The sequence below is a fragment of the Adiantum capillus-veneris genome, chromosome 28, assembly GCF_014529385.1.
Source record: "Adiantum capillus-veneris isolate H3 chromosome 28, ASM1452938v2, whole genome shotgun sequence".
Lineage (NCBI taxonomy): Eukaryota > Viridiplantae > Streptophyta > Polypodiopsida > Polypodiales > Pteridaceae > Adiantum > Adiantum capillus-veneris.
Window position 1 is genome coordinate 132185152 of NC_140958.1, and position 22031 is coordinate 132207182.

Genomic DNA, 22031 nt, shown 5'->3' on the forward strand with positions numbered 1-22031 from the left:
CATGTAGAGTTCACTGCTAATCTCTTTTAGATTCTAAAGGGGGAACACGGACGATGTAGATAACTTGAAAACCTGATAACAAAAAACCATAAGAACCATGATGTTTACCTGACGAAGGAGGATATCTACCCATGCATTTATAGCATGGAACCAATAGATAAATAATGCGACATACAATTTGGAGGCGCTCTCCTTCCTTTCAACAATGTGAATATTCATTGACCACTTTAAGGAATGCCTTTAGTTCTTGTTGTGACTTACCAATGAACAAAGCAATAGGTCGGATGTCTCCCATTCTTGAGAGTACTACCCATAGTGTTACCTCCAAGGCAAGGACAGTGTGATGCGCCTCTACATCTTGGTTGCACAACAAAACCATATATAGATCCCTGAGCGAATGATTTGGTAGTACGACTACAGATATAAGAAGTTCACGTACATTTTTCTTAAAAGTGCTATCTATTTACCATGACTTGTTTCAAAAAAAACATTTGGCAATTTGTAGCATCCAATCATCTTGAAAGTTAAGATGAATGGCTTATCCTTTAAATCTCTTGCGATTGGATTGTAAGGAGGAAAATAGACGACTACAACCATAACCATTATCAATGTGTAAAATATAGAACAGACAAGCATGAATTGCAGGTAAACGAGAATTTATCACTTAGTGTTGTGTTTTCAATGCTATAACGTTTGCATACATGATTGCTCTTGGACATCCTATTTCCAAATAAATGTTTTGTACAAGGGTCCTACACGCAGTTCAAAAATTGCAAACATAGTACGTGGACCTCCCATGAGATCATGAAAAACCGATAAGAGCAATCAAACATGAAAGCCTCTCTATTTGATAATTTTCTTTTGAAAGTGACATTTGTACAACATGATATGAACTATAAGCCCTCTCTATTTGATATTTTTCTTTTGAAAGTGACATTTGTACAACATGATATGAACTATAGATGTCGCTTCTACTAGTTGGAGTGTGGCCATTATGAATGGGGTAAATATGTATCGCAACCTTGTTACTATTATAGGTTGGTCTACCCTATGCATGTATTCAATCACAACACTTGAAAGGAGATTTTTCCTTGAAGATTGCACCATAAGGAGCTTAACTTTGTACTCAAAGCACATAAGATGCCATGTCATCATTAGCCCGTGTTGTATATATTTCATATCATAAGAGCTCTATTGAAATAAGAGGGTCCTTGAGTGGCCACATTGGGTTGAATTTGGCAGCCACATTTACATGATGAGACATATTTTAGCATATTCTTTGATGAAAGACAAAGTAATTCCATTGAGCTTGAGATCAATACACCATTTATTCTCCAGGTATTGATTGTAGATGTAACATTGTTATGATGGGGGGCGACTTTTTACAGTTTACAATACTTTCAATCCTCAACACAAAGAATCTTCAACAAAGGATCATACTTTAGAGAAATAAAAATTTCTTCATTCTCTCCTATCAAACACTACTTGTGTTTCATTCTTTGCCATTGTTCGAGGTCGAGTAATTTACGAGGATCACAAGAGTTTAGTGTATCCAACGATGGGAAAATTTTCTCTCAGTGTTCTAATTAATGCATATGCATCTTTAGTAAACATGAAATACCTTGAACATAAATGTGTAGCCATGTTTTAGCCTCCACACTACAATGGTGGAGCTCTAACTCCATGGCTAATGGCTTGATGTACCCTTGTTGCATCTTTGCTTGAGCTACTAGAAGAGCTCTCTGGACCTTCAAAGTCATTAGCGTCTTTAATTTCAATGTACCATTCCATAGTTTTGTGAGGGAGGATGAAAGAGGCAAAGAATAGGTGAGAGAAGAGCCACCTAATTGATGCACCACGTGCTGGGAAAAACGGAGAGAACTTGTAGCAACCAACTAGGAACCTCCTCTTGGAAGATGCATTGGAGTGTCCAAGGGCACTGAAAGTTAAGATGAATGGCTTATCCTTTAAATCTCTTGCAATTGGATTGTAAGGTGGAAATTAGACAACTACAACCATAACCATTATCAATGTGTAAAATATAGAACAAACAAGCGTGAATTGCAAGTAAACGAGAATTTATCGCTTAGTGTTGTGTTTTCAATGCTATAACGTTTGTATACATGATTGCTCTTGAACATCTTATTTGCAAATAAACATTTTGTACAAGGGTGCTACACGCAGTTCAAAAATTGCAAACATAGTAGGTGGACCTCCCTCGAGATCATGAAAAACCGATAAGACCAATCAAACATTTCAAAGCCCTCTCTATTTGATAATTTTCTTTTGAAAGTGCCATTTGTACAACATGATATGAACTATAAGCCCTCTCTATTTGATATTTTTCTTTTGAAAGTGACATTTGTACAACATGATATGAACTATAAAGGTCGCTTTTACTTGTTGGAGTGTGGCCTTTATGAATGGGGTAAATATGTATCGCAACCTCGTTACTATTATAGGTTGGTCTACCCTACTCATGTATTCAATCACAACACTTGAAAGGAGATTTTTCCTTGAAGATTGTACCATAAGGAGCTTAACTTTGTACTCAAACCACATAAGATGCCATGTCGTCATTGGCCCGTGTTGTATATATTTCATATCGTAAGAGCTCTATTGAAATAAGAGGGTCCTTGAGTGGCCACATTGGGCTGAATATGGCAGCCACATTCACATGATGAGACATATTTTAGCATATTCTTTGATGAAAGACAAAGTAATTCCATTGAGCTTGAGATCAATACACCAGTTATTCTCAAGGTATTGATTGTAGATGTAACATTGTTATGATGGGGGGCGACTTTTTACAGTTTACAATACTTTCAATCCTCAACACAAAGAATCTTCAACAAAGGATCATACTTGAGAGAAATTCTATCAAACACTACTTGTGTTTCATTCTTTCCCATTGTTCGAGGTCGAGTAATTTACGAGGATCACAAGAGTTTAGTGTATCCATCGATGGGGAAATTTCCTCTCAGTGTTCTAATTAATGCATATGCATCTTTAATAAACATGAAGTACCTTGGAACATAAATGTAAAGCCATGTTTTAGCCTCCACACTACAATGGTGGAGCTCTAACTCCATGGCTAATGGCTTGATGTACCCTTGTTGCATCTTTGCTTGAGCTACTAGAGGAGCTCTCTAGACCTTCAAAGTCATTGGCGTCTTTAATCTCAATGTACCATTCCATAGTGTTGTGAAGGAGAATGAAAGAGGCAAAGAATAGGTGAGAGAAGAGCCGCCTAATTGATGCACCACATGCTAGGAAAAACGGAGAGAACTTGTAGCAACCAACTAGGAACCTCCTCTTGGAAGATGCACTGGAGTGTCCAAGGGCAAGAGCCGTAGCAACCTGAAAACCAGGTGAGCGTGACCCAACAATGTACCATTCCATAGTGTTGTGAAGGAGGATGAAAGAGGCAAAGAAAAGGTGAGAGAAGAGCCGCCTAATTGATGCACCACATGCTAGGAAAAACGGAGAGAACTTGTAGCAACCAACTAGGAACCTCCTCTTGGAAGATGCACTGGAGTGTCCAAGGGCAAGAGCCGTAGCAACCTGAAAACCAGGTGAGTGTGACCCAACAAAGGATGTTAACCCACAACCCTTTGCGTACCTAACTTAATACTTTCGAACAAAGGATGTATAAACCAACCCTTTGCGTACCTAACATAATACTTTCGGACAAAGGATGTATAAAATGTGGCAAAAAGGCCTTTTTATATTCATAATTTAAAAATTATCCTCCAGGATGTTAACCGACAACCCATTGATTGAGAGGCCAAAGCCTTACCGCGTTAAAGCAACCCTTTGTGTACCTAACATAATACTTTCGACCAAAGGATGTATAAAATGTGGCAAAAAGGCCTTTTTATATTCATAATTTAAAAATTATCCTACGTACCTTTTACTTTCGAACAAAGGATGTATAAAATGTGACAGAAAGGCCTTTTTATATTCATAATTTAAAAATTATCCTACGTACCTAATACTTTCGAACAAAGGATGTATAAAATGTGCCAGAAAGGCCTTTTTATATTCATAATTTAAAAATTATCCTACTTAAAAACACATAACCCCATACTTAAACACTTTCAAACGTCGTTAGGCCTTTTTATATTCATAATTTAAAAATTATCCTACTTAAACACATAACCCCATACTTAAAAACACTTTCAAACGTCTTTTTATATTCATAATTTAAAAATTATCCTACTTAAAAACACATAACCCCATACTTAAAAACACTTTCAAACGTCGTTATCAGTGGTTGCAACTACTATCAAAGTTGCGAGTTTCTCTAAACTTAGAGATTGTCATCGCATACTCGTTTGCAACCCTTGTTGAGGGTGCTTGAGATGTCAAGAGGATCTTTTTATTTGTAGCCATAGATTTCTTCGCATCAACTAGTTTCACAAAACTATGCCCACATGCACATGTCACAAGGGGTTGAAGCATAGCAAGCATGCTTAATGGCCACACCCACGTCACACGGTTGAAGCATAGCCGGCATGCTTGAAGGCCCTTGCTACCACCATTAGACAAACTCTCGTTTGATACACGGCAGAGACTCTTATTCGAGCTCTGTCGGAGGCTACCAACTTACCTCTCAAAAACCACTAACATTCAGGATGTAAGTCGGGCTATCTAGCTAGGTATTACATCAAAAAGGATGACTAATTACCTTCTAAAAGCCCCCCTCATTCAAGATAGGAATTGAGTTAGCAACACATTCAAATGCACATCTAAATGCTCTGTCCTGATATGATAATCATACGTATTTTCAAACAAATTCCAAAGTATTTACAACTAAGAAAATGCCAACCAAGTGTGACTAGTTCTCATTGCCAAGCAGCATTATATAACATATCTTGCAAAGGAGAGCTATAGTTACACTTCAAAACATATCAGTGTTACTCTTACTCTAACCTTACAAACTTACAAGAACCAGTGCCAATACATCATATAGCACTTCGTGTGACAAGAATTGCCATCAACAAATTCCACATTCGGCATTGCAGCAGTGTCAAAAACCTTCCTGCTGCAAAGCCCATTTGGGGGAACTGTGATCCTCGTCACTATTTTATTCAGCTCTAGCTTCGCCATTGAAGACCATAGCTATTGCAATGCTTGACCTTCCTCCCTATAATATCCAGCCACAAAAACCGTAACTTCGGTAATGGGCGTCTCTAGTATTGCATCCTGTAAGGTTATTCCCAATCTCCCGACAATTCTACATATTATACATACATGATGCGTCCCTTGCACTGCTTTCTTCACATGCTAAAATTTCCAACTCCATTGTAATTACAGGGTTTTCTTCTTTCTAATTCACAATAACCTGTTGAAAAGACACCGACCTTTGCGGTCCATCATGCTTCACAACCTGAGCCATGGACAACAGCAGAGTTAAAACAAACAGAAATCATCCACACACACACACACACACACACAAAAAAAACGAGGGGATGGTATTGACATACTTCCAGGATCAATGCGCAAAAGCCTCCTCAAATCTTTCGTCGCAAACGCAACATCCTTCACCTCAGGAAAAGAACCATTCAAAGATAGTGAAGCTTCATCATTTGTTGTTTTTGGGGAGGTCGATGCGGCTCCTGATAATTTGAACATAAATTTTGGAACAGGAAGAGAGCTAGGGGGGGGCGAGTTGAAAAAAGACGGCCCTGCCCATTTCTCATCTACCATAGACAACCAAATGTTGGTCTGATCATACGGAGGATCAAGACAATCAAATAAATCCTTTGCCCTAAAATGCCAATTGAAATTTGTAGTGTTGCCTACTGACGACCTACTATCGATTAACCCAGCTACATTAATTAGATGCCCTTTAGGTGAGCATTGATGGCTTCTTTCTATCTCTCTCAACTCCATGACTTTGAGACGTGGTTTCTGAGCAAGAGCACCTCCAATTCTGGCATCAAATTGTGATGATGGACATGCTACACCGGGCTGAGGAAAAGACCAGGACTTCGTACAAGATTGAGAAGACGCTTGCGCTATCTCTTTCTCCATACTTAAAGCAGGACATCCAATCATGAGTCCGTCACCTTCCTGAGCAAGCCCAGAAATGTTGGAAAGGCTTGTTAAAAGCTTTCCTCCGACTTCAATTTGCTGGTTCCAAGACATTGCTAGATCAGTTCCTCCTTTCCCTTCGAACTTGCCAGATGAGGCATAATTCAGCTGTTTCCTTCCTCCCTGCCTTTTAGTAAAAGATTTAGAGCTATTACAAGCAACTAATGACTGTGTTCGCCTGGGCACAACTTCATCGAAGAGCTGTTTTGCATTCGTTGCAGCTGTGCTGCAACGGTCAGCAATCGGTTGGAAATTAGCCTCATGCTCAGAACGTTTCAGCATGGCATCATCAGAAATTGGAGAAAAATGTAACTTTGCTATGGGCGGACGTGCAGATATTCCTCCCGCCATGTACAACCTTCTGGGCTCCGCATTGCCAAAATCTTCACACGGAGGCTGCCTCCTTCCATGCGAAGATAGATCGCGTGAAGACAGGGAGCATCTCCGCATCGGCTTGGCACCACCATATGTTGACGCAGGCGACCGGCGCCGCTTGTAAGAGCATGGAGAAAGCTTGATAGGTGAAGAATAAGCAATCTGGGGAACAAGTTCTGGCAATGGTAGCAGACCCACAGACGGGTCCGTGTGACCCAAAATACCGCGGTTCTTTGCAGTGTCGAAAGAACTATGCCTTCCACAGGTCTCCGTTGCTGCAGCGTACGCTGATGAGAGCAAGGAGCCGCCACTTGGGTGACTCTGCAACGGTGGCAAGCATTCCTGTGGGTGCAAAACTGCCGTCCCCATGAGAGAGAGAGAGAGAGAGAGAGAGAGAGAGAGAGAGGGGTGCGCGCGCGCGTGCGTGCGTGAGAGAGAGAGAGAGAGAGAGAGAGCCGCAGCAGTGTGAAGCAGAATGTGCCTCACATTTCAAGAGAGAACACAAAGAGTAGGGTACACGGATGGAGAAGCTCTCTTCTGCGCGCTTGCGTGTGGGGTGTGCAGAAAAATGAGGACGGAGATGGCAAGGGTCTTGAAATTTTAAAGGCGAGAGAAACGGCTAGCTGATGGAAGGAAGGGGCCGGGGGGTCCATGCTTTCACCGCCCAATGGCCGCCATTTGTGACGCGTGTTGCGCGAACTTTTAACTACCATGCAAAATATCTCCCGAGACAATTACAATTCAAGCTATCCACATTAGCAGGCCACAGAGCTGCGTCCCACGGGTGACGGGGGTGCAATGCTTCGCACGCTCATGCTCTCTAACCACGAGAAGTCATTCCCACACGTAGTCAAAGGATTGCAGTCATGCTACACTACATAGCCAACTTCAGATACTTCGCCGTAAAGAATGACTTAACCCATGCAAATTTGTGGTAATAATCATCATAAACTATTTTGACGCAAACCTTCGTATGGCTACGTGTATGGGGTTGATCAATTGTGTACAATAGTAGCAAAGGATATACGGATAATGGGAAATTGATAGGCAAACATGGAAACGCCTTCGGATGCAGCATATTGGCTCAAAATGAGCTCATTGAAGGGATGCAATATATTTCCAAATCAAAGGGCTGAATTCTCTGCAATCAAGTGATGAGTCTCACTAACGATCGTCAAATCTCATTGGCAATTTTGCAGACTCAAACACAAACCGCACAAGGTAACAATTGCCGATCACAAGGAACACTATAAAGATGAAAGCACCTCATCTAGGAATTTTGGTGAAAAGGGCAAGAAGAAGATGTATTGTCATTATTGCAAGGCTAATGATCACTTGGTAAAGCAGTGTCCTTAATTCAAGGGAAAAGAGGCCAAGAAGAAAGAGGTTGGTTGTTGATGTAGATGCAGAGTGGGCATTTAGTGTGATCCTTCTCTCCATGATGTATGTATGTCAGTTGCTATAGATTCACATCATGTGTGGTACTTTGATAGTGGTGCTACAAAGCATATTACTTCACATAGTGACTTGTTTACCTCTCTCGAGTTTGTCCCTCATGAGAATACGGTCACTTGTGCCAACAATGCCTCTTATTCGATTAAGGGAGTTGTGAAGATTGTGCTTAACTGGTGCAAATGGTAGTTCTTTCACACTTCTTGATGCACATTAACCTTTTGTCTATATCTGCACTGTTGGACTTGGTCTTGTTGTCAAATTTATGGATGATAGATGTACAGTTCATGATCTCAGTATTGGTGATGAAATTGTTGCATCTGGCATTTTGTGTCGTGGGATATATATAAGCTCACTTTGTATGACAAGTGTGGGTAGAATTTTGCAAAGGCAAATTGTGGATTCAAAGGCTATTTCAGATGCAAAAGTTTGGCATGCATGTTTTGGGCATTTGAATTTGCCAGTTTGCTGCGTTCGTAGAAATTTTGATATGGTTGCTCTTTTTTCGCCTCTCAAAGTGTCATGGATGCTTGAGAGTCAGTTGTTGCCTGCATCATCGCCTATGTCATTGCCTACATCATCGCTAAAAGGCTCTAGAAGAATCTAGAAGGATCTAGAAGTTCTAAAAGTATCAAGGAGATTCTAGAAGTTTCTAGAAGCATGGAGAAGATTCCAAAAGAATATAGAAGTTTCTGGAAAGCTCTAGAAAGTTGAAGAAGGATCTAGAAGGTTCTAGAAGAACTAGAAGGATCAAGAAGTTTCTAGAAGCTTGGAGAAGATTTCGAAAGAATCTAGAAGTTTCTGGAAAGCTCCAGAAAGTTGAAGAAGGATCAGAAGGTTCTAGAAGATTCTAACCTCCTCAAGAAGAACCTAGAAAGTCCTAACCTCCTCAAGTAACCTCCTCAAGCACTAGTATAAATAGGGGTCTTGGGCCACAAGCCCCTCAGTCTTGCCAACGCCAGTTGTGAGGCTCCTATGAGGAAATCCCTCTTCTAGTTAAGTTGTCTTATGTTTCAAGTCTTGTCCTTGCAATCAAGCCTTGTCTTGTACTCAAGTCATGTAATCCAAGTCTTGTATCTAGCTCTCTTAATAAAGCATTAAGTCTTGTAATCAAGATTAAGCTTATCATCAAGTCCCAAGTTCTTGTACATTGTGAGCGCCTCCACTTGCTCTCTTCTAGCTCTATACGCGCTCATAACAGTTTGGCAAGACTCCCATCTCTTAATCTTATCAAGCCATCATGGAGCCGACGATGGAAGGTGTCATCAACGCATTGCAAAGCATCCAAACTCAGTTACAAGAACTTTCGCGAGAGTAACGCTCAACTTCAAACAGGGCAACCCCTAATCTTGGGACCGGCGTTGAAAAATCTTCAACGTCAAATTCAAGAGCTTCAAGAGACAAGCACAAGCTGCAAGATTTAGCTATTCTCAACAACATAAGAAGGAGCCGAAGGTCAGCATGCCTGAAAAATTTGATGGGACTAGATCAAAGTTTAGAGGTTATCTCCAACAAGTGTGTCTCTTCATCCAAATGCAACGAGAGCGTTATCCAGATGATGCCTCTCAAGTAGGCCTTATTGGGACCCTCCTCTCGGGTATGGCTCTCTCTTGGTTTGCTCCCTTACTTGAAAAAGAATCTCCTCTTCTTCTTGACTTTGAAGCTTTTGTGCGGGAGTTCTGTGCAACCTTTGGGATACTGATAGAGCAAGGGTTGCTGAAACCAAACTTAGAAATCCCCGTCAAGGATCAAGACCTGCATCCGTTTATGCATGTGAATTTCAACAGCTCACTTGTGATCTGACTTGGCATGAGGAATATTTCTTAGCCAATTTCGATGGGGATTAAAGGATGACGTAAAAGATATTTTATTGACTATGCCAAAGGTTCACACACTAAGCGAGTTCATCTCTCAAGCAATAGAAAGTGATAATCGACTATTTGAGAGGAGACAAGAGAGGCGTCTTGGGGCACCATTGCAACCCCAAACAGAAGTGACACATAATGGCTACACACCTCAACAGGGCCATGAATCAAGCATTGAGCCCATGCAAATTGATTCAGCACGGCTTCAACCTCTCTCAACCCAGGAGAAGCAAAGGCGATGCATTAATGGCTTATGTATGTATTGTGGAGAGCAGGGGCACATAGTTCAACAGTGTCCAAGGAAGAGAACGATGAAGGTTCATGGTGCAATGGCCTCAACGTGTTCAGAAAACATGGACGTCCAACCCCAATAGAGACCGACCGGTTGGACAAAAGACAAGCAAAAAAAGGTCTTTGTCTTCCCGCTGATTCCACTTCAAGTTTTATGCTACCAGTCAAGATCCATATGCCGGGTAGGCACATGGATTGTGAAGCATTACTAGATTCAGGCGCAACGGCGTGCTTCATGGACAAAGAATTTGCAAAAGAACAAGGTATACCACTTGTGGAGAAGTCTAATCCAACAACTGTAGAAGTCATTGATGGTTGTCCCTTCACTTCAGGGGATGTCAGGTATGAAACTCGCCCCATAGAAGTAACATTGCAGGAGCATGTTTCAAGAATAGCGTTCAATATTATACAAAGCCCAAGCAGTCCAATTGTTATTGGGCTACCGTGGCTTGAATTGCATAATCCTGACATCGATTGGAGGGCTCGGAGAATTGAACCACGAAGAGTCCAAAAGAAGAAGGGAAGGCATAATAGGCCTATATATCTTGGAGCCAAGGTCTTCATGCGTGCAGCCAAAAAGTATCCAACTTTCCTGATATTTGCAACACCAACTGACACGTCGACAACAAAAATGATGGAGGCATTGCCACGTCAATATCAAGATTACAATGATGTTTTTGAGAAGAAGAATGCAGACCTCTTACCGGAGCATCGACCCTATGATTGTGCTATAGAGCTTCAGGAGGGAAGCCAACCCCCTTTTGGCCCAATATACAAGCTATCTCAAGATGAATTGGTAGAATTATGAATAAATATTGATGAGAATCTTGCTAAGGGGTTCATACAGCATTCAAAGTCCCCAGCAAGAGCTCCAATACTCTTTGTAAAAAAGAAGGACGGAACTCTCGGGATGTGCGTGGATTATAGGGGCCTAAACAAGATCACCGTCAAGAATCGCTATCCCCTTCGCTCGATCCCAGAGCTTCTTGAGCGCCTTGGCAAGGCAAGAATATTTACAAAAATAGATCTTCGTGGTGCTTACAACCTAGTCAGAATCAAACAAGGTGATGAATGGAAGACAGCCTTTCGAACAAGGTATGGCCACTTTGAATATACCGTCATGCTATTTGGTCTCACAAATGCCCCAGCTGTTTTTCAACATTTAATGAACGATATCTTTCGGGAGTATTTGGATTATTTTGTGGTAATATATTTGGATGATATCTTGATATTTTCCAAGGATCAAGAAGAGCATGAGCACCATGTACGATTAGTGCTTGAAAAGCTTCGTGCATCAGGGTTATATGCAAAGTTGGAGAAGTGCTCTTTTCATCAATCTAGGGTGGAATTTCTTGGTTATGTAATTTCTGAAAAGGGTCTCCATGGATCCAAAGAAGGTTCAAACCATCCTTGATTGGGAGACACCCACCTCGGTAAGAGATGTTCAATGTTTCCTCGGATTTGCAAATTTTTATCGTATCTTTATACAGGGATACTCCAAGGTGGTTACAGCTCTCACAAGGTTGATAGGCCATAATAAGTTTGTATGGGACTCAGAGGCCGCGAAAGCATTTCAGACTCTCAAGCAAGCTTTCATGACCGCAGCTATTCTAATTCACGAGGATCCTACAAAGCCTTTCATCCTAGAAACAGACGCTTCAGATTTTGCCCTTGGCGCTATTCTATCCCAAGTAGGAGAGGATGGTCGAGTACATCCAGTGGCTTTTCATTCCCGCAAGTTCTCACCTGCAGAAATCAATTATGAAATCCATGACAAAGAGCTCTTAGCAATCATCGACTCCTTTGACACTTGGCATCACCTACTTGAAGGAGCTCCTCATAAGATCATTGTCTATACAGATCACAAGAATTTGGAATACTTCATGACATCCCGCGTCTTGAATCATCACCAAGCCAGGTGGAGTGGTATCCTATCAAGGTTTGATTTTCTTATCTCTTATAGACCTGGCCGTCAATAAGCTAAGCCAGATGCCTTATCAAGAAGATCCTACCTTGCACCTAGAGAAGGCAATGCAGCATTTGAGCAGTTGATCAACAAGAGTCAGTGATTTTGAAATATGAGCATCTTAAGCTAAACGCCACCATGAGCCAAGCTCCTAAAGATTCTACTTTTCTTTCTAAGGTGAAGACGCAAATTGCCAAAGACCCACTTGCTCAGAATATTAGACAACAACTACAAGGCAAGAGGTTAATGAGGACTTTCAAGAAATTGATCAACAAGAGTCAGTGATTTTGAAACGTGAGCAGCTTAAGCTAAACGCCACCATGAGCCAAGCTCCTGTAGATTCTACTTTTCTTTCTAAGGTGAAGACGCAAATTGCCAAAGACCCACTTGCTCAGAATATTAGACAACAACTACAAGGCAAGAGGTTAATGAGGACTTTCAAGAAATTGATCAACAAGTGTCAGTGATTTTGAAACGTGAGCAGCTTAAGCTAAACGCCACCATGAGCCAAGCTCCTGAAGATTCTACTTTTCTTTCTAAGGTGAAGACGCAAATTGCCAAAGACCCACTTGCTCAGAATATTAGACAACAACTACAAGGCAAGAGGTTAATGAGGACTTTCAAGAAATTGATGGACTAATTTACCATAAGGGTCTTCTCTATATTCCACCAGGACCAACACGCTTAGAGGTACTTCAGCAACGGCATGATCTTCCATCAGCAGGGCAGTTTGGGGTTAATAAGACAATTGAGCTTCTCTCCCGTGACTTTTGGTGGCCTCAAATGTGGAAGCTTGTCAGGAGTATGTAGGCACTTGTGACACTTGCAATAGATCAAAGGCCCCTCGTCATCGTCCTCATGGGTTACTCCATCCCTTGCCCATTCCAACCAAACCATGGTCATCCATCTCCATGGATTTCATTGTAGAGCTACCCTTGTCACAAGGATTTGACTCCATTTTAGTAGTCATGGATCGGTTTACAAAAATGGCACACTTCATTGCAACCACTAAAACCATCACCAGCGAAGGTACGGCCAAACTCTTTCTACATCATATCTATCGTTATCATGGATTATCGGATGACATAGTTTCTGATCGAGGCCCACAATTCATCTCTAGCTTTTGGAAAAGCTTATTCAAGCTACTTGGAGTACAAATCAACCTCTCCTCAGCCAATCACCCACAAAGTGATGGACAAACACAGAGAGTAAATCAAGTTTTGGAATAGTATCTCCGTTGTACTATCAATTATCACCAGGATAATTGGATCGAGCTCCTACCACTAGCAGAATTCTCCTATAATAACAGTTTTCATGCCTCCACCCGTCACACTCCATTCTTTGCTAATTATGGTCAACATCCCAAACACAATATCCATAGACACTATCAAGTCAAGAATCCATCTGCTATTCATCTTACACAACAATTATCTACAATTCACAAAGAACTTACAATTCATATCAAAGAAGCTCAATCCAAGTATAAGGAAAGTGCAGATCTCCATCGCAAGCAAACTTCCAAAATACAAAGAAGGGGATAAAGTGTGGCTCCTCCGACATGATCTGTGTTCATCTCGTCCCTGTCAAAAGCTTGATTATTGAGGGATTGGCCCGTTTAAAATTATCTGTCATGTCAATCCAGTCACCTAGCGACTCCGATTGCCCTCATCCATGAAAATCCATCCAGTCTTTCATGTCTCAGTCCTAGAACCTTGTCATACGTCTAAGATCCCAGGAAGAGCCCTACAACCACCTCCTCCGGTTGAGATTCAAGGACATGACGAATATGAGGTCGAGAAAGTCCTAGATTCTCAAGTTTTGCGTGGCAGGCTACAGTACTTGGTGCATTGGAAAGGCTATGATGTTAGTGAACGAACCTGGGAACCAGCACACAATCTACAGCATGCATCTCTCAAAGTCCAAGAGTTCCATCAACAACATCCATGGAAGCCCAACTCAAGAAACACCATTGCTCCTCATGGAACTCGTCGCTAGAGGAGGGGTTAATGTCATGGATGCTTGAGAGTCAGTCGCCGCTACCTGCATCATCGCCTATGTCATCACCTACATCATCGATAGAAGGCTCTAGAATATTCCAGAAGTTCTAAAAGTATCAAGGAGATTCTAGAAGTTTCTAGAAGCATGGAGAAGATTCCGGAAGAATCTAGAAGTTTCTGGAAAGCTCTACAAAGTTGAAGAAGGATCTAGAAGGTTCTAGAAGAACTAGAAGGATCAAGAAGTTTCTAGAAGCTTGGCGAAGATTCCGGAAGAATCTAGAAGTTTCTGGAAAGCTCTAGAAAGTTGAAGAAGGATCCAAAAGGTTCTAGAAGATTCTAACCTCCTCAAGAAGAACCTAGAAAGTCCTAACCTCCTCAAGTAACCTCCTCAAGCACTAGTATAAATAGGGGTCTTGGGCCACAAGCCCCTCAGTCTTGCCAACGCCAGTTGTGAGGCTGCTATGAGGAAATCCCTCTTCAAGTTCTTGTCTTATGTTCCAAGTCTTGTCCTTGCAATCAAGCCTTGTCTTGTACTCAAGTCATGTAATCCAAGTCTTGTATCTAGCTCTCTTAATAAAGCATTAAGTCTTGTAATCAAGATTAAGCTTATCATCAAGTCCCAAGTTCTTGTACATTGTGAGCGCCTCCACTTGCTCTCTTCTAGCTCTATACGCGCTCATAACACAAAGCACCTTTGAAGCATGTTTGTGAAGGCTATACTTTGAGTAAGATGTTATGTTTGAAATTTCCAAAAGATGGTTCGATAAGGGCTACATACAGATTACAACTTTTGTATAGTGATGTTAGTGGGCCTATGCAAACTCCATCCTTAGGCAATCACCTATACTTCGTGACGTTCATTAATGATGACTACTCCAAACATGCATGGGTGTATCCGCTTAAAGCTAAGTCCAAAGTATTCATGTGCTTCAAGAAATTTTTGGCTATGGCTGAAAATGTCTAATGTACTATGGGCGCCCTCTGTTTAGATTGAGGGGGAGAGTATATGTCTCATGAGTTTAATGAATTTTTGGCTAATTGTGGGATAGAACACCAATGTATAGTGCCATATACACCTTAGCAAAATGGTGTTGTTGAAAGCAAAAATAGGTCGCCTTACGGAGATGGCATGATGTATGGTCAAGAGTCAAGCTTTGCCATATTTATTTTGGCTCGAGGCTATCATGTATGCTACGCTACTTATATACTTAACAGGTGTCCTATGAAAGGTTTGCAATTTATGACTCCTTATGAAGCATGGCATGATATAAAGCCATCCTAATCACATACAGTTTTTGGTTGTTTAGCTTATGCTTTAGTGTCACAAACGTAATGCAAAAAATTGGATGATAAGATTGTTAAATGCATTTTTGTGGGTTACAGTACTAAAAACAAAGGTTACAAGTTATACCATTCATAAACGAAACGTATCTTGGTTTCACGCGATGTTGCGTTTGTGGAAGATTCTGTTCAACCTTTGTTATCATGTACAACAGGCGATAATGTAAGCTCATAGGACATTTATGACACATTGTTGCCTCTTTCTAATGATGTAAACTTGAATGTAAATTCCAATGAGGCAAATGTACAGTCTATGGGGTTTCTAAACATGTTACGGATCAGTCTATTGTTGATGCAGATGTACATGATGTACTTGCTGTGGAAAGGACTGAGAATGAGGAGGCTAGAGGTATGCTAAAATGGATGGTGCATACTTTTTGTGATAGTAAATTGGATGCACCTATGTCTAGTGTACTCATTCAAGTTCTTGCTATGTATCTTATGCATCAGATTGTTTTGCTTTGGCTGTTTCTAGTTTATGTGATGAGGAGGGACCTCTTTCTTTTGATGAAGCACAAAATTTAGAAAATTTTCACTTATAGAAGATGACACGTGGACTTTATGTGATTTGCCTCCTAGAAAAAGGTAATTGGTATGAAGTGGGTTTACAAGTTGAAACGTAAGTTGGATGGTGAGATTGATCACTACTACAAGGCTCGACTTGTTGCAAACGGTTATGCACAATAAAAAGTCATACCTACTAATAGACCTGGATGAGAACTCTGTTGTTGAAATACCTGTTAACAATTTGGGACAGTACTTTGAAGGCAATGAATCCAATGTGACCCTACCAATAACTACCAAAGGATTAACGGTGAATGAAATCCTTGATGGGGGCGGTGGGATTAGCATTATAACTAAAAATTTTTGGGAATCTATGGGGAGACCTCACCTTGGGACTGCAAACATAATGGTAAAGATGGCCAATGGGACCATTGTTAAACCTATTAGCATGCTAGAAGATCTCAAGATCAAGGTTCTTGGACACAAGGTAAGGCACACCTTCATTGTTATGGATTTTCCCAAGCACACTATGTCATATGAGATGATATTAGGACGTTATTTCATGAGGGAAGGAAAAATGGTATAGTACTCGTCTTTAAACCATGTCTACTTATACATTTCCAAGACTCTGTCATTCGAGTTGATCTTGTGACTGGTTGAGCACATCCTCTAGGAAAAAAAATTATAATTGACCATCAATCTGACACCACAATTCACTCGGCCCCATTGCAATATTGTTACACGTGTAAAAAGGACATTGATGTTGGAGAATATTCCCCTTATATGGATGTTCTACCTGGAATGACTGAGTCTGACAACGTGGACTGGGTCCACATAGCGGCAACCATACACACTTGAGGAAATAGAGAGAAGACTTGGGTAACACCTAAGGGGGACGAAGTGCCACAACTTGTACCTTTAAATATGATCAGAGCAATGCATATAGCTTCTGATGACTGACAGTGGAACCGATAGCGTCTCAAAAAACTATAGCCCACACGATTCCAAGTTGGAATCATCTATGGAAATTGACTTTGAGGACGAAGAATATGAGTTAAATATTGGTGCAAATGTGGGGAAAAACCATTCAATGCCCAGTGGTACTCTAGATGACAATCTATCCTAGAGAGGAGAAGACACAAGTAGCAATTCATCTAGCAACTCTGCACTAGAGATTGGCTATAATAAAATATTCGACAAGAGGAGTAAGTAATATAAGAGGCGACAATATCGAGCCAATGTACGTGCTAGGATAAATGAAAAAAAATCTACCGCAGAATGGCTTAATTATATGGGGCATGTGATGCTCATCGAAAGTTGGTAGATAATTAGGGTGAATACCTTCAAAGGGTCATGTGGTGCAGCCCATGACCCATTGGCATTGCACAGTTAGAGGCCGCAAAGAATGCAAAGTTGAGCTATAATGTAAGGAGACACCAAAACCCAGAGTTATCTCAACAACTAAGGGAAGTGGAAGCAAAATCATAGTCCACAACACAACAAGATCCCACGAATTTACACCCTGCACCTGATCATTTCAAATCCTACACCACGGAGGAGCATAAGGTTGTGTATACAAAGGCCCAAAGAACACCTACTAATGGACCTGGATGAGAACTCTGTTGTTGAAATACCTGTTAACAACTTGGGACAGTACTTTGAAGGCAATGAATCTAATGCAACCCTACCAATCACTAGCAAAGGATTAACAGTGAAGGGAATCTTTGATGGGGGTGTTGGGATTAGCATTGTAACTAAAAATTGTTGGGAATCTATGGGGAGACCTCACCTTGGGACTACAAACATAGTGGTAAAGATGGCCAATGGGACCATTGTTAAACCTATTAGGATGCTAGAAGATCTCAAGATCAAGGTTCTTGGACACATGGTAAGGCACGCCTTCATTGTTATGGATTTTCCCAAGCACACTATGTCATCTGAGATGATATTAGGATGTCCTTTCATGAGGGAAGAGAAAATGGTATAGTACTCGTCTAAAAACCATGCCTACTTACAGTTTCAAGACTCTCTCATTCGAGTTGATCTTGTGACTGGTTGAGCACATCCTCTAGGAAAAAAAATTATAATTGACCATCGATTTGACACCACAATTCACTCGGCCCCATTGTAGTATTGTTACACGCGTAAAAAGGACGCTGATGTTGGAGAATATTCCCCTTATATGGATGTTCTACCTAGAATGACTGAGTTTGACAACGTGGACTGGGTCCACCTAGCGGCAACCATAGACACTTGAGGAAGTAGAGGGACGACTTGGGTAACACCTGAAGGGGACGAAGTGCCACAACTTGTATCTTTAAGTATGATCAGAGCAATGCATATAGCTTCTGATGATGTACCAGATGAAGGCTTGACTGACAATAGAACCAGTAGTGTCTCAAAAAACTATAGCCCACACGATTCCAAGTTGGAATCATCAATTGAAATTGACTTTGAGGGCGAATAATCTGAGTTAAATCTTGGTGCAAATGTGGGGACAAACCATTCAATGCACAGTGGTACTCTAGATGACAATCTATCCTAGAGAAGAGAAGACGCAAGTAGCGATTCATCTAGCGACACTGCACATTGGATCGTCCATAATAAAAAAATCGACAAGAGGAGTAAGCAGTATAAGAGGCGATGATATCGAGCCAATGTACGTGCTAGGATAAATGAAAATAAATCTACCAGAGAATGGCTCAATTATATGGGGGCATGTGATGCTCATCTGAAGTCGGTAGATAATTGGGGTGAATACCTTCAAAGGGTCATGTGGTGCAACCCACAACCCATTTACATTGCACAGTTAGAGGTTGTAGAGAATCAAAAGCTGAGCCGCAATGTAAGGACACACCAAACCGAGAGTTATCTCAACAACCAAGGGAAGTGGAAGCAAAATCACAGTCCACAACACAACAAGATCCCACAGACTTACACCCTGCACCTGATCATTTCAAATCCTACACCACAGAGGAGCGTAAGGTTGTGTATACAAAGAACACCTACTAATGGAAGTAATGGAGTACGTCTATGATAGTGCGATGATACAAAGGCCCAAAGAACACCTACTAATGGAAGTAATGGAGTACGTCTATGATAGTGCGATGATAGTTAAAGAAATAGAGTTAGCGGACCCAGGTGAGGACTCGAAACCTATTTTCATTGCCCAAGACCCAACAGAGACTGAGGAATATGTACTTAAGGAGATCCTTAAGGAATTCAAGGATATATTTTCTTGGACATACCATGACATGAAGGGTGCTCCACCTTCCGTAGTGCAACATACACTAGTCCAACAAAGAGCCTACCCAATGAATCCTAAGTATGCAAAGATTATTAAGGAAGAACTCCAAAAGCTTATCAAATGTGGATTCATATACCCTATTGAGCACTCAGAATGGGTGTCTCCAAAATTTATTGTGCCAAAAAAGAATGGGAAACTCAAATTGTACGTGGATCTCAAGAAGGTTAATGCTGCCACTAGAAGGGACCATTACCCCTTGCCATATTTGGAACATGTCCTTGAGAGAGTCGTAGGAAAGGAATCTTATAGCTTTTTGGATGGATACTCTGGTTACAATTAAATCATGACTGTGTTAGAGGACCAAGCTAAAACTACTTTTATAGCTGAATTCGGAGTGTTTGCATTTTGTCTTATGGCTTTTGGCTTAACTAATGCCCCTGCTACATTCCAAAGATTAATAAACACTGCTTTTAGGAAATATTTAAGGGAGTTTTACGATGATTTTTTAGATGACCTTTGTGTTTATTCTTCGTTGAAAGAACATCTATCATGCTTATGGAAAGTGTTTGAAAGGTGCAAATTGTATCGCATCTCATTGAAACCTTTCAAATGCCAATTTTGGGTTAAGCATGGAGTCATTTTAGGGCATATTATGTCCAAGAATGGGATTTCCACATAAAAACAAAAAATTAAATCGATTGCTAATTTACCACCGCCTACAAACTATAAGGGAGTCCAAAGAGTCATGGGGCATGTTGATTATTATCGACGATTTATTTTAAACTTTGCTGAGATAGCTCGTCCATTGTACAAGCTTCTTATCGAGTTTCACTGGACCAAGGAGTGTAACCATGCCTATGAATTATTAAAAAGGGCCCTAACCGTAGGCTCCAATCCTGCGAGTGTCCGATTGGAAGGTAATTTTCCATGTGCATATTGATGCGTCAAACTTTGCTATTGGGTGTGTTTTAGCTCAACCAAGAGAATGTAAATTAAACTACCCCATTAGCTTTGCAAGTCACCAACTGAATGATGCTGAGAGGAACTACACCACTACAGAGCGGGAAGGTTTAGCTATGATATATGCAATAAATAAATTTTTCTATTACCTTCTTGCCAACAAGTTTTTTTTTATGTGGATCATCGAGCGTTGTTGTACCTAGTAAACAAACCATGTTTCACGAGAATAATTACACAATGGTTATTAATTCTTCTTGAGTTTGATTTTATCATTGTGGTGAGACCCGATAAAAGGTATGGCATGGGTGATCATTTGTCTCGTATACCCAATGGTGAAGCCCCCAATGGAATCGATGATGAATTGCCCGATACTTCCCTGTTCCTAGTTGTAACATTTAATGGCCTAAAAACTTGTGTGTAGCGGAAATTAGCATGAACATAGTGGGCATTTCATTAGAATAGATTCCTAATGAGAATTACAAGAGTGCTTGGGTGGAGAGAGCAACAAAAAGCATAACATGTACAATACAATTCTTTGTGTTCCTCCAATAATAGCTAGTGCAATGAAGATGAAAGCTTCATGCACTAAGCAAAACACTTAGCAAACACAATATTAATTATCCCCGTTCTCAGACCCAAGAACTCACACACCTTCGAAGATGGTGAGAGCTAGCAGGGTATGAGAGTAGATTGAGAGGAAGAAGGAGTATCTTACGAGAAAGATGTACATATCCTCACATAATCACTCATATTAGCATAGCTTAGCTTAGTAATTAGCATGGTAGAGGAGATGAGCATGCATTGAAGTTTGGCTCTTGGTTGGATTTGCATCCACATGCCAAGAGTGTGTCGATGTAGGATTCTATCTCACAAGCTTGGAGTAGGTGATGAGCTCTCCATTAAAGCTTGGGAAGAGATAGTCTTTCTCTTGCTTCTCACATAGACTGTGTGAGAGTGTGTGTGTGTGATAATGCCTTGCAAAAATCAGCCCCCTCTCTCTCTTGGGCGAGCCCTCTTGCTAATTGCTCTTGCTATCCTCCCATTGGACCTCCCCAGGGCTAGCCAATGACTATTAAGCAGCATAAGTGATAGCCTTCTGACATGTGTCCCCCTTTCCCCTTTTGTGAGAGCTTTAGGTAATTAAATAATTCAACTAAACTCTCATTGGACCCCTTTGCCTCCTGGCCAATAGGAATCAGGCAAGCCATTGGGCTGTTGAATGCTCATTGGACCCCTTGGGAGACTGTCCAATAGTCTTCTAGAGGACTTAATTCTCATTGGGTTTTTTATTAAGTGTTTTTAAATTAATTAAACTAGATTTACTCTAGCCCAATTCTCATTGGTCCACCTCCAAGGCCATCCAATAGGAATTGGGTACACCTTGTGGGCATCTGGCCTAGGGAGCTGACATGTGTCCCTCACTCCCTTTGTGTAAAGGGAGCTTGTGTGTGTGTGTGTGTGTGTGGCTTTCTCTCTCATCCCCTACATGTTAGGCTCACCCCCTCCTATGTAGGGATGTGCAAAGACTTTTTTTGGACACACACAAAGCATCCAATTCCCCTATGGTTGACCTTTGGACACAACCTTTGAATTTTGGAACCTTAGAATTTTGGAAGTCTTAATGGGTTGAACCTTAGGGTCTTTTTAGCCCATTGTTGCACATGGCTCTTTTGCAGATGGCCCCCCCTTTGGATCCCTATTTTCCCTCCTTTGGATCCCTACTGTGGCCGGTCTGCTAGCTTAACCAATATTCTAGCTTTTTCTCCCCTGGCACTTCCCCATATTAAATGATCAGTTTAACATGAGAAAATCATTTAGGAGAATTAGATATTGATTATTATGACATTACCTCTCTCTTGAAATCATAGTCGTCCTCGACTATGGTGTAGAGAAGATAAAGCATATTCATGAGTCCTTTTCTTAGCGGGTAGAGG

At 41.0% G+C, this 22031-nt stretch overlaps 1 protein-coding gene across 1 annotated transcript; it reads right to left on the reverse strand.

Annotated features, from left to right (window-relative positions):
* Positions 1-4816: 4816 nt before the first annotated feature.
* On the reverse strand, positions 4817-7039 carry LOC147421330 (uncharacterized). The gene is made up of 2 exons (XM_086504374.1): positions 5490-7039; positions 4817-5392 (listed from the first exon to the last, which is right to left on the reverse strand). The coding sequence occupies exons 1-2, from the start codon at positions 6841-6843 to the stop codon at positions 5379-5381; spliced, it is 1368 nt and encodes a 455-aa protein (XP_086360500.1). The 5' UTR covers positions 6844-7039; the 3' UTR covers positions 4817-5378.
* Between the last annotated feature and the right edge of the window lie 14992 nt (positions 7040-22031).